General features: G+C 40.6%; 1 protein-coding gene across 1 annotated transcript in view; it reads right to left on the bottom strand.

The window, feature by feature from the left end:
* LOC309690254 (plakophilin-4-like) overlaps positions 1 to 13,051 on the bottom strand; it is a 93,432-nt gene that overhangs the window by 63,337 nt on the left and 17,044 nt on the right. Inside the window, 1 exon segment of the mRNA XM_082507216.1 lies at positions 7,360 to 7,496. Within this exon segment, the coding sequence (XP_082363342.1) occupies positions 7,360 to 7,488 (129 nt within the window). The 5' untranslated portion in view covers positions 7,489 to 7,496.

Genomic DNA, 13,051 nt, shown 5'->3' with positions numbered 1-13,051 from the left:
GTGTCATTGCTCTAAGGTATAATAAGGTGAGTAAGCAATTTAAGGACCGTCAGTCTAGAGGTTGCTGCAGTGAACAAAGACTGCAGTGGCTTGTGCGATTACCACAGTCATTTAGTGCAACTCAACTAAGCGGCGTTTGGGATAAAGACACGAACCTCACTTTGGATTCACCCAGCCATCTTCCTGAACTTCATCCATGGATGCATGGCAATTCCAAGGACTATTATACTCCTACCCTCTTATGTGAGAAGTGAAACTCCTGCTCCAAATGACCTGGTTCCCTGTGTGTGCTGTTGACAGTGGCAATGATTATAGTGGTAATGATGATGATGATGACAGTGATGGTGATGAGTATTAACAGGCTAGTTGGGGAGGGGGGAGAGTTCCCGTGGCTGGGTAGAAAACAGCATTGCTGCGCCAGGCTAGACAGACCACTCCTTTGACATCGTGTCACATTGGGAGCAGATTATCTTCTCTTCCCCTTTTCCTTCTTTTCTGTTTTCGTCTACGTTGACAGCCTCCTGTCAGAGAGCTTTAGTGAACCATTCACAGGTGACAGCCTCTCTGACTCTGCCTCTCTCCATCATGCTCACACTCCCGCTTCTGCCCCCCCACTCGGCATCTCTGCGTTTTGTCTTTCCTCTGTATATCTGCGCACTCTCCTTCACCTGCATCTCTCCCCTCTGAATCTCTCTCACTTCTCTCTCATACTTGTCCTGCTCCCCCATGGGGTAATTGCTCGGAGCCCGGCTTCCATTTTTATGACTATAATCGAGGCCAGAATGCTTATGCCTCTAGATTTCTCCTTGCCTGTGTCACAGCAGCAGCACCAGGCAGAGGAAGGCAGATAAGACCCCGAGAAGTGGAGAAAATCACTAGTCGATAGTAATTAGAATCCTTATTTCGCCTATGGAAGTGGAACAGACACTATCGCCTACGGAGGGAACTCAACCTTTCTGTGGGCTTAGGGCATGGAAATGCATAATGGCCAAAAAACCCACTGCCTCTGAGCTTTTCTCTGACCCCAACTATTAACTCCTTAAGCTGGGTCACTTGGACAAAGATGACTTGGGCTTCATTAAAACAAGACAGAAGCTTTCATGGGTATCTCAAGTGAGTAATATTTCAGCCAGCTCATCAAGCCTTTAACAGGGTAAAGTTGTAGCACTGAAAGCAAGGTCAGTTCCTGAGCTCTGAAGAATGCCAGCGTGCGTGTGTCTATGCCTGATTTGGATGAAATCAGGGTCACAGACTGTAACTTCAGTTTACCACAAAAAAGCAGAAGGCAGACAGATTTTTCATGTGTAATTGACTCCAACAAAGTGGGAAAATTCCACTGTGGTGATGGTGGTGGTGTTTTTTTTGTTTTGTTTTTGTACGGTGGTGTGTTGGAACACAACTTTTTGCTAGTTGTGCCATGCATATAGGCATGTCCAGGCACAGCTAATAACAGCATTACTCTAACAACAAAGCTTTATAATGGAGGAGGAACGGGAGTGCAGCAAAACGTTTCATTTCCAAAAATCAACACACCACAATCTTAATATTACTCATTTGCTCGAGGGACACGTCTCTGCAATGCTTGAGGCAGACTAATTCTGAAACCACTGATACTGGTCTATCAGTCTAGCCATGATAGAGCAGCTGTGGTTGTGGTTACCACATTTGAGTGTTACTACAGCATGTAGCGCCACATATTTTATTTGGCAGATTTTTATGCTGATGCCCTTCCTGATACAACCTCCAAAGAACTACAGTTTCCTCCTGGGATCAAACTAGGGATCTTTTCACTTGTTAGGTAAATGTGTAAACCACTGCATTATGGATCCACTGAGTAGCAGCAGCATTTTTTGGACAGAATCCCTCATTAAAATAGCTCAACAGTCGGCACTGCTTTAGCCCAACAGGTTGAGCAGGCGAACTATTAGGCAAAGGTTTGAATCCACGCCAGAGGCATTTGCGTCGTCTCCCCCCTGCTCTTTGTCTACTTCTTTGAGCTTTCCTGTCATAATAAAGGATAAAAAAAAACAGTCCCCCTCCTGAAAAAATGCCTCAACAGCAACGCAGAGCAAGCGAGAGGAAAGAGGGGAAAGGCCAGGAAGTAAAGTGGGAATGTTGAGCAGGAAAGGATCGGCTCCTGCAGTCTCTTTAGTGTGGAACCTCTTGCATACATTTAGTGCACTTGCAAATGTGTATTGTGTAACATATTACTGCATGAACTATACTCACAATATACAACAGTAAATCATATTTGTAATAGAGTAACATCAGCAAACAATCAGTCTTTTCCAAAATAAAGGATAAAGAAGTAAATCAGCTCCAACCTGAAGCTCCTACTGCTTTAAAAACATTTTGAAGTACTGCCTGAACTGCTCATGAGCACGAATTTTAATGGAAATACTCAAGTACTGCAGATATAATAGAAGAATTATTATATTATTCCACAAAAAAGTTTGAAGAAAAAAAAATTCCGTGCTTTATAACTTCTAAAAATACAAATAATAAAACACAGTTTGGCATTTCAAGGTTTAAGTTAATAACAGGTCAACTATGCACAGACTTTACGTGTACAGCGTGCACGCTGTCAGGAAAGCGCAAACGTTATCGTCACCCATCATCCTTCCCCCTCTGTCTGTTTCTGCAACCTACTTAATACTAACATACCTAAAAATAGGTATACCGAGGGGCCACTAGAGAAGTGTTTGTATAAGAAGTACTTGGTGCTGATGAGATCAAAGCTGATGCAACGAAAGGACCCTCCTTTTCTGCAGCTATTTCTCTCAAGGGAGAAGCAGTAGAAAGCAGAGATTAGGTCAAACTGATCAATGAGATGGCCCTTTAAAGACCTGACCTCTACCTCATTCATGCCCGCGCAGTGGATGTCATGGCTTCCCACTCAGACAGCCAAAGAGCTCCTATATAGCTGTTTCAAGTCTCAATTTGGCTTGTTTTTAAAGGCTGCTGACAATGGTGTCTGATGCAGCCACCATTATTCACCAACAATCACTTTAACGTTATAAAAGGTTTTCATTTACATTTTACAGTATGTGTATTTACATGAAATGCACTTACTTACTAAATTACCCAACTACCTTACCAATGAGCTCCCAGAGAATAGATCGCAGCCATCATCTCTAAAATAATCATTTTAATAACCACCAAATGTGACACTATTTAATTTAAATTTAAAGGACACTGTTGTAAGAAGCCCATCTCTTGGCTTTAGGATGATTTCAGTATTTCACAGCTTGCGTAACTCTCCCTATAATCTGTAATGCCATTGTCTCACATATCAAAATAACAACAATCATAAATTCAATTTGCATTGTAGTCTACCAACATAATGGAATTATTTGAGTAGACACATACACATTCCTGTTAGGTTATCCACTCATACAACACTTTATTTGGGTACAATGGAAACTAAAATTACTACACTACTACAACATCCTTTGACACACAACCTACTAGGGCTGTTCGATATAACGATATATATCGGATGACGATATAAAAACGTCTATCGTTTCATTTTACGCTATCGTTTGTTTCGTGGTGTCGCAAAAATAATCTGTTTACGGCAATATTTTTTCATCGTTTTGATGGTCACTGTAGTGGCTATATTAATTTCTTAAAGTTCTCTATTTCTCTTATATGTAAAATAACCACATTACAGACAGACAAGCGCCTGTTTTTATGTGTTGTGGTTAGCAACAACAACGGTAACAGCATCGCGTGTCTGCTTGTTTATGTTCCACATAAACCTTTCACAATAAAGCTCAAGATCCTGTTGAGACTTTTCAAAATAAACTGAATCACGTGAAAGAGCAGATTGTTTACGGATGAGACGTAAAAAAGAGCCGCCAGGTGCTAAAAAATAAACCTTAGCATCAAACGTTAGAACCGGCTTTTCCCCGCAGAACTCTGTAATAAATACTCTCAAAGAAAACAGCAGCCGTTACAACTTATGTCTAAAAATGTATCGTTTCATGCATCGGTTAAAACACTGGACTCCAGCTACATGACGCCCAGCTGGAAACACTTCCCGCAAGTCGAGATTCACAGAATTTACAGAAAAGGTTACATTTTTGTGATTTATATCGTTATCGGACGATAGAATTTTTATATCGGGATATGAGGTTTTGGTCATATCGCACAGCCCTACAACCTACTTTATGTAAAACTAATGCAAATTGTGTTCTGATGCTACAAAAATTACAACTGGAAAGAAAACAGAATATTAAATGTCAAACACATGCTCTTCACGAATACACACGAGTTAAAAATACAGTTGGAGAAGAACAAAAACCATAATTTTCTATATTTTTTTTTTCCTTTCACCAATAGAAATTGAAATGAAAAAGGGACTGGGGCTTTCGTGGCCCTTTTATAGCAGTTTCTAGTCACTCTGACCAATCGAAACGCTTTAGACTGCGACCCACATTCAACCATTCATATAGCACTTTATTCTATGCACTTTAAGCACTTAATCTACCTCACATCCATGGCTATTTTAGAAGGAGTTAACCTAACAAGCATGTCTGATCTGTGGGAAGACGCCGGCGGTAGCTGGAAGAAACCCATGGAGGCACAGGGAGAACATCCAAACTCCACACAGAAAGTTACCCAGACAACCAGGAAGTTAGAGCCTTCACGGTGTCATGTGACAGGAATAACGTCTGCACTAAATGATTCATTAAACTCAAATGTACAAAACAAACAACATGTTTAAAGTAGAAACAAATATTATTTCCTCTTATGTTGCTTGTTCAGAGCAGGTACTTGTGCGTCTAAACTGCATTCAATTAATTTAGGTCAAATGTTTTGATAATCATACTGAATAGCGTGAGCCACGTTCAGCTATATAATGAGTAAGGTGATGCTCACCTACAGATGAATCTCTGAACAAGCACGCAGCTGTGCATCCAACCCCAAATTCTTTGGAATTTACTGAGAAGATGAGCGAGTATTCTTCCGAAGGAGATGCAACTTGCCTGGATATGCCTGAATAATGCGGAACAAATATATATAGATACATACGGGAAAGACCTGTAGTTTTAGTCTCTTTTAATTTGGTCAAATTTGTTATTATTACAAGAGTGAAGAGGTGTTGGCACATTCGATTATTAAGACTGGGAGGCTTACATAGTTAACCGTGTTCTGAACTCCTCAAATCTTGCCCCATGTAAATTACCCATCTATAATTAAAAAGAAATACTCAAAATCCTAAAAACTTACCGCAAAATAAAGATTTAAAACAATAAAAACTCAACAGAAACAAGCTTATCCATTCAGTAAACAAACCTAAATTAACATGAAGTGAACGTAAAAATAAAAGAACTGAAATCAAATCAAATAATGAAAAACACCAAATTATAATTAGTCTGGTCTGAATGAGTGCCAATGCTGCCCCATTGCTTTAATTAGACCTAAGACAGATTTAAAGATTTAAAAAATAAATAAATAAAAATAATAATCATCCCTTTGGTTAAATTAAATTCTAATTCAAAGATAGGTCTGAAGATTGAGAATTTATGAAGTTAATACTGAATAACAATACAGTTCATTTGCTATGAGTTGACTCAAGCTTGAGAAACAGCACGCGTGCTTCTCAGAGGCAAATAAGAACGAGCTGCAAGAAATACTTTGACATTTAAACACTGGATCTGTAATAAACCATTATGGATGTGTCATCCAGATGGTGCTTGCTATTAAACAAGCACAGAGCACAAACAGGACTCCAGGAGCTACAGTGCAACACAACCAAGTCCTAAAATTACAGGCTAAAGAAAGCAAAGGGGGAAAAAGAGAGGGAGAGAGAGGCTGATGTTTGCAAGTAGTTAAAAGGAAAGAGAGAGTGCGACATGTCCAAGTGAATAAACACCAACATGTTGGTGAGCCTTTCCTTCTTTGGGCATCTGGGCAAAGGCTGTGCAGCTGTAACTACAGCAATGACAAAATGAAATTTCCAAGGAGAACGAAGAGGAGGGAAGACGAGGAGTGAACGAGACTAGTCAAAGAGAGGAAACTCTGCTAAATAAAGAAGCAGAACAAAGACAAAAAATAAAAGATGCAGCCTTAACACAATAAACACTTACCAAACACTCCTGTCAAGCACTTTCATTCCTTAGCTTCAGCCCTAACCACAAACATGGCTACAAAACATGCATGTTTACATCCACAGCGCGATCCCTCGAAGGTTTCTCTCAACAATCACAGGAAAACCTCACATATAAGTAGAGGACGGAAAAAAACCCGAAACCCTAACTACCCTCGTCTCTGACCTTCTACGCATTTTCCTTCGCACTCATCCCTTTATTCATTTTTCCAACTCTGTCCTGCATAAACTCCGAGGAGAACTATAATTTTAAAGTATCGACTCTTCGGCAGGAATCCCCGTCGAGCCATGCCTCCAGCCAGTCATTCTAAAAGCAACAGCTCAGGCAGGCTACTCGCCCTTCCTGCTCGCCTGCATGGATATCTGCTCCAACCGGATGAGCCACCAAGGATTATTCTAAGGAAGGAAGTGACAATGACAGGTGCTCCCTCCTTCCTTCCTTCCTTCCTTCCTTCCTTCCTTCCTTCCTTCCTTCCTCACACATGTAAACAATACCCACTTTCCTGCAGCAAGTCTTAATAGCACTCGTGCAGTCCTTTTTTAAAAAAGTTTTTTAATAATAAAATGAAGGAAAACCATTAATCATTCTCAAACTTTAGCTCAACATGAGCGTAGTTCAGGAAATGTACGCAAGATTTCACACAAGGGAATTCAAATTATTAATAATGATCAAAATCTCTGTAGCACATTATGCCCTGTGCTGGATTCCCAAGAAGTATGAAGGACTGGAGTGAAGCCAGAAAGAAAAAGGAGTGTGTGTAAAAAACCAAAGGGGGCGTGGATGAATCACAGAGGGAAACGGAGTGAGTCAGAGGGCACGTCTCTACTCAAGCTCTCAATCCCTGCTAGAGATGATCTTTCTAGTTGTCCTCTGATACAAGCCAGGCCATAACTGCAGGCGATAAACCATGAATCGCTTTCTTTGTCAAGCTTCCTCCACTTCACTTTTTTTCACAATAGAATAAAGCAAATAAAAGTCTATGATGAGGATTCGGCTGTAAATGAAAATCTTTTCATCATCTCACACGTTGAGATGTGACCACTTTCAACGTTAAGTTATACAATTACAGTGTTAACATGTTGTGTGACACAAATAAGTGGGGGAAAAAAAGCCATGCATACATTTCTGAAATGTCCCAATACAAAATAATGGTTCATAAACGCTGTAACTGTGCTGTAATATCAGAGATTTAACATGAAGCAAAGGGGCTTTTAGCACAGTGTGAGTGGAAGAAACCCACTACCTGCTCTTTGACGGAGGCCAGGATGTTGTTGGCGGTGTTGTCAGCCTCCATGTTGCGGCCAGTTGAACTGTCGCGGATGGTCAGCAGAAGCCCCTCCTCCGTCACTGGGCTCTGCTCAGGAGCTGGCATTCCTCCTGCTGGGACACACGCACACACATATACACACACACACACAATGCTCTGGTCACCACAGGCGCTCGGCTAAAAGTCTTGCACACATACCGGACTGGGTGCGTGCGCGTGCAAACACACGCAGGCAAAGCGATGCTGAGAAGTGGAGGTGCACCACACCAGCAATGCACAAACATACACCCACACATGCCATATGGCCCAAACAAGAAAAGGACTGTCAATGTTTTATGTCTGTGACAGTGCAAATGAATGCCATATGGTCTTGAGACAACACACGACTTAAATAATGATTTATGTATGAAATTTAGTCATATAAAAATCCAACACAAACAAAAGGAAAGCCAGCGATTCTGGTGAGGCCAAAAAATGGAATGCAAATTTCAATCTTAGCAATGCAAAAGTTGCCCTAACATGTGTGTCCACAGGTGACTTTTCTCTGTATTACTGGATGTATTGGAGATGTTGCAAGAGATGCGAGAGGGCAGGCCTTTGGAAAAAGGTGATAAGGTGTTTCTGAACTGAAATGAGAAAGTGGAACAAATAGTTATGATCTCATTATTTCTGTTGACGGAGACAGCGTCAAGGGAGCTTTGCTTGAGGTGGATCCAGATTCACCAGAGAAGACAGTTAAAGGCTGTGATGGCTGTGTCACACCAAAAGCAAGGGGGTCTAATAAACACAGAAGATGCACGACTGAGATACTGCACTGCTGGTGTAATCTACAAGCATGTAGTTTTGCAGGTCCCGAAACATGTGGACGAAATGTGATCCAGAGGTATTCTGGGAGAGCGTCACCAAGGCAGTGTGAGACATTCAATGTTTCTGAGATGTGAAGAATCACATGCCAGCTCTGGTATTACAGATTAATGCTTCACTAACACCAAGTATGTTAAGTATGTAATATATGTAATGTCCTGCATACCACGTTACATACATCCTCTGATCAGTCACCAAGGTACTTTGCTTGTTCACTTGCAGTTTACAACACAGTGCTCCACTACCTCCCACCACATCCCTCAACTGCAGCCTTTGAACCAGGACATTCCATGTTATTCCCAGAAAAGCCAGAAATGGGAAACTAGAAAATTTGAGCTCCTCCTCCCTGACTGCTGCACACATACACTCACACACAGAGGAAAACACTGACAGGACTGAGGGCATATTTTGAAAACTCACAGAAGTTGCCAACCTATTCAGGATGGAAAGAAAACTCTTCTGCTTTTCTTTTAATTAACAGGCTGCAATTAACTATGCAGGACAGATATAACGGTACATGACATGTTTATCACGGTATATTCTATAAAAACGGGATTTAACATTCAATCTTCCATTAAAAAAAAAACTAAATAAATAAAAAAATGACTTGCCAACAAAAACACTAAAGAGTGAAAATATGACCAAAATCTGTGTATATAATCTCAGTATTTCTCAGCAGGCTAAACTTGTCCAGACTAGAGCAGACTTTAGGAAAGAGAACCAAAGAAAACAACATCCAGGAAGTACAGCAAACCTTGCTGAAGGCACCATAAGAAAGAAGGAAAATTTGTGATGGGTGTAGAAGCCTACCACTGAAATCCCCCATTATATTTGGTCTACAATGATTTCACTGTGCTTATCGTTGACTTTTCAGCAGCTGTGAAATACAAGTGAAGACAGCGAAGCTGCCAACCTACCACAGTCCTTAAAAGCACATGGCTGACTGGTTCTTCAACATTTCTTTGTATTGCCCTCCAAACGAGGGAGGGAGGAAAAACCTCACTGTAAGCCTGGTGGGTTGAAACTTGGGTATTTCAGGCCCTTAAACAGTTCAAAGAACAAGTACAAAGCTGAAAAGTAGGTAAGAAGCCAAGAAGGCAGACCCAATCTGTGCAGATTTCAAGGCTGTCATTAGTTTAATGCGCAAGGACCACACTGCGTAGTTCCTCCAGAATAAAGATGACCTCATTGTGGTCAAGATAAAGAAGCAAGCCAGTGTCTAATTATTACTGTTATAATTGTTTCCTTTGACTAAGCAGAATACAAACAGCCTGCATGACAGCAAGACTAAAGAAAACTGAAAATGAATTTCATCAACTGTCAGACTTATCTACCTATTCAACATGGAATAATAAGCCTCTCTTTTACTAGACATCCTTTTCTAGTCAAAGCTAAATCTCCCTGTAAGCATTATAATCCTCAGTGTCTCCTAGTCTGCCAAGAAAAGTCTTAGTCTGACCCCACCCTGACACACTGGATCACATGATCTGATCTACTGACCTCAGACTTGGCCACTCCTCTCAGCTTCTTACACAACACCTCTTCTGGTGACCGTTTCCCAAACTAAATGTGGTTCATACTGAAAGGACATAAAGGGAAAATGAGTGTGCCACAGGGTTTGAAAACTTATTTCTTCTAATGTGTCAAAACCTAAATGAAGGGTTTTTTTAAAGGGGATAGCAATAAAGAAAGCTGAGGCAGAGCTTCAAGTTCATATACAGCCTTTTTTCCCCCCTCCATTCCCCCCCTCCAATCAGTTTCATCTACAGTCATGAATTAATCAGTCCTTGGATCACTCGAAAACCACCCGTGTCTAGTAACACCTTCCCCAACAAGCGCTGCGGGAGAAAAACTATTATCTGTCACTAGCAATCGACGTGCAGAAGAAAAAGGGTGACTCTGAGAAGTCAGAGTGAAGAAGGAAACCTTTGTTAGAGTTTTGCATGTTTACCCGTCTCATATTTCTGCTAGGAAGCATTTTGGGTTATAACTGCCTACTTAAGGTTATGACAGACATTTTTCTGAAGATGTGTTTTTTCTTCTACTCACAATATTTGGAATAACTGAGGTGAAAGCCAAGGCTCGTTTGTAGATAAATACACAGTTTTACGGCATTCATGTATCTGCGAGTCTCTCAATAAACAACAAGCAAACTTTGCTCTAATCAAACATAACCACCAAGCAGAAATGTTTTGTGGTTTTGTTTTTGTATTTCTAACCGAATTAAAGAAATAAATCAATCTTCAGGCCCAGTAGTCAGACCCTTTTGTTGTGACACTATAAACTGTGGTGAGTTGAATTGTTTTCTTGCTAGTAATACTTGTTGACGAGACTTCATTTGGAGATCAATGTCTGATTTTCGCCATAACATAGCAAGAACTAGCCAGCCAATCAGAGCACGTTGGGTGTTTTGGGAAGTAGTCCTTAAAAAGCCAGGAACAAAGACCCACCCAAGGGCGAAAAGAGATGCTGAAGAAATGTTTCCTTTGAGAAAAATAATGTGTTATTTGAACATAAATGTCTGTGTCTGTCTGTAGATTGGCACTTTAGGTAAAAAGTAAGAAAGATGATATGTCGCTATATTAAGCATCTTGAGTTGCACACAGACTATGCAGTGAATAAGGCAGTCCGTGTGGATCAGGGACTGTCGACTCTGGCTTTTCCACATTCAGAGACTGCATTACGGGATAGGGATAAACTGGGAAAAAGGCTCCGAGCCATGTTTGTATTTGATGACAAGATATTATCTCTGCCTGCAAGATATGAAGCAGTGGAAGTTGAGCGAACAGTGTGCAGATTCTACTTTATTGTAACTGTCCCTGCTGGGTAGCTAGTTGGCCAGCTGTCAAGCTGTAAAGTCTGATGTCTCGTCAACAAAAACACTGCAAATAAATTAGCAGGATTTTCAGTTTATTGTCCTACTTGTACTAAAACTGTCTGCTGCTATACAATCTGATGAAAAACAAGTTAAAAAAATTAAATGAAATAAGCAGATGTATATCACAGCTCCGGTAATAACCTGTCACGATCCCTGGTTCAAACCTGGCAGGAAGCACACTGCGTATAGGAAGCATATTGAATCTGGGTGAAATCTGTCCCAGAACAAATATGCGTTTCCATCCAGCGGTGAAGGAGGGAGCAGCTGAAAAAAAAGCCAGCACTGCTGTCAAAGTCACAGTGGTGAGGAGTTTATCTTGATGTCATTATACATGCACTCACTGGCCACTTTGTTAAGTACACCTTGCTAGAACTGGGTGGAACCAGTGTTTGCCTTTAGAACGGCTTTAATTCTTTATGGCAGTTGCCAGGAAGCATTGCTCAGAGAATGTGTTTCATATTGACATGATAGCATTACACAGTTGCTGCAGATTTGGCAGCTGAACATCCATGCTGTGAATTTCCCATTCAACCACATCCAAAAGGTGCTCTATTGGTGGCTGTAGAGGCCATTTGAGTACAGTGAACTCATTTTCAACTTCATTAAACCAAATTGAGGTGATACTTGGTGATATTTAGTTGGTAATAAGTGGGCCGAGCTATGCCAAAAAAAATAAAAAAAATATCTCCCACACCATTAGACCAAAACAGTAGTACCCTCAAATCAGTCAATCTACCACTACCAACAATGATGACGTAAACTTTAAGTCATTTTCTTCCCCATTTTGATGCTTGGTTTGACATCTTTAACTAGCTCCTGCCATGTAATTGGCTACTTAGATTTCTACATTAACTAGCAACTGAACAGATGCACCCAAAAAAGTGGCAAATGAGCACGCACTGCTGTATTCAAATTAGTTTTCCCTGCAAAAGTATAATAAAAGCAACTGTTTTCCTTTAGACTATTTTTTTCTGAAATCCTCTTATTGTTTCTTATTTAAAGTTCCTTTTCAGCCCCTTTTACTTGCAAAGTTGATAAATTGCCATCACCTGAACACACGCGGTGTTCCTGTAATTGGTCCTGTACGTCAAACCCATTAGAACCATTATCTGTTGACTTTCAGGGAAGCAAATTTCTCTCCAGGGGGCTGAGTGACACCACATCACCGACATTCAGCACAGAAATGGAGACGAGCTGAGAAATGATAGTACATTAGCCTGAATTTCAATTGCAGGGAATCTCAAAGAAGCAGCAGTTGATTGCCTTGACTTGCTGAGCTAAAAGCAGCTGGGAAAAATCAATGGCACAAACACAGGCGAGAGCTACTTAAAGACCAGTTTTCAGGCTGAATTTTTCACTAAATGTATACTTAATATTTGTTGGAAATTACAGTTTGATAGTTAATGCACAACTTTAAATGTATTATGACACATGAAGACAAAAAGTCACATGAAGAACTTTGCCTTTTGAGCAGCACCCTATAAAAGACTTTTTACAGAACGTAGTAGTGAGTCTGAGTGGTTGTGATGCAGTGACTTGGACTGTCTCACATAAAATCTGTGGTTTTTCCTAACAGGAAAACAAATGGAGCTAGATTTATGCTTGGATGCCATTCATGCTGCTGGTCAGATTCCCCCCACCCCCAGATCTGTAATGGAAACATGGGTGCAATAAGTCTGACGCAGATCCCAAAATCACAATACAAATGCCTCAAAATAATTAATTAATTTGTTCATGATCCAATTAGCCTCACTGAATTTGTGAATCTTTTTTGAAGTAATCAGGCCTGTTGCAAATCATCCCCCAATATTCCTGTTATTAGACAGAAAGCTTGTTTTCTAAAATACAATGAAGAGTCAGATGTGTAATTTTCAAACCAAAGTGGTGTATGTCTGATTGCTGGTTGTCTCAGTGCAGCATAATCAC

The sequence above is a fragment of the Aulonocara stuartgranti genome (assembly GCF_965226115.1).
Source record: "Aulonocara stuartgranti genome assembly, chromosome: 16".
Taxonomy (NCBI): domain Eukaryota; kingdom Metazoa; phylum Chordata; class Actinopteri; order Cichliformes; family Cichlidae; genus Aulonocara; species Aulonocara stuartgranti.
The sequence above is the reverse complement of the archived record's forward strand: the minus strand, read 5'-3'. Positions and strand labels throughout refer to the sequence as shown.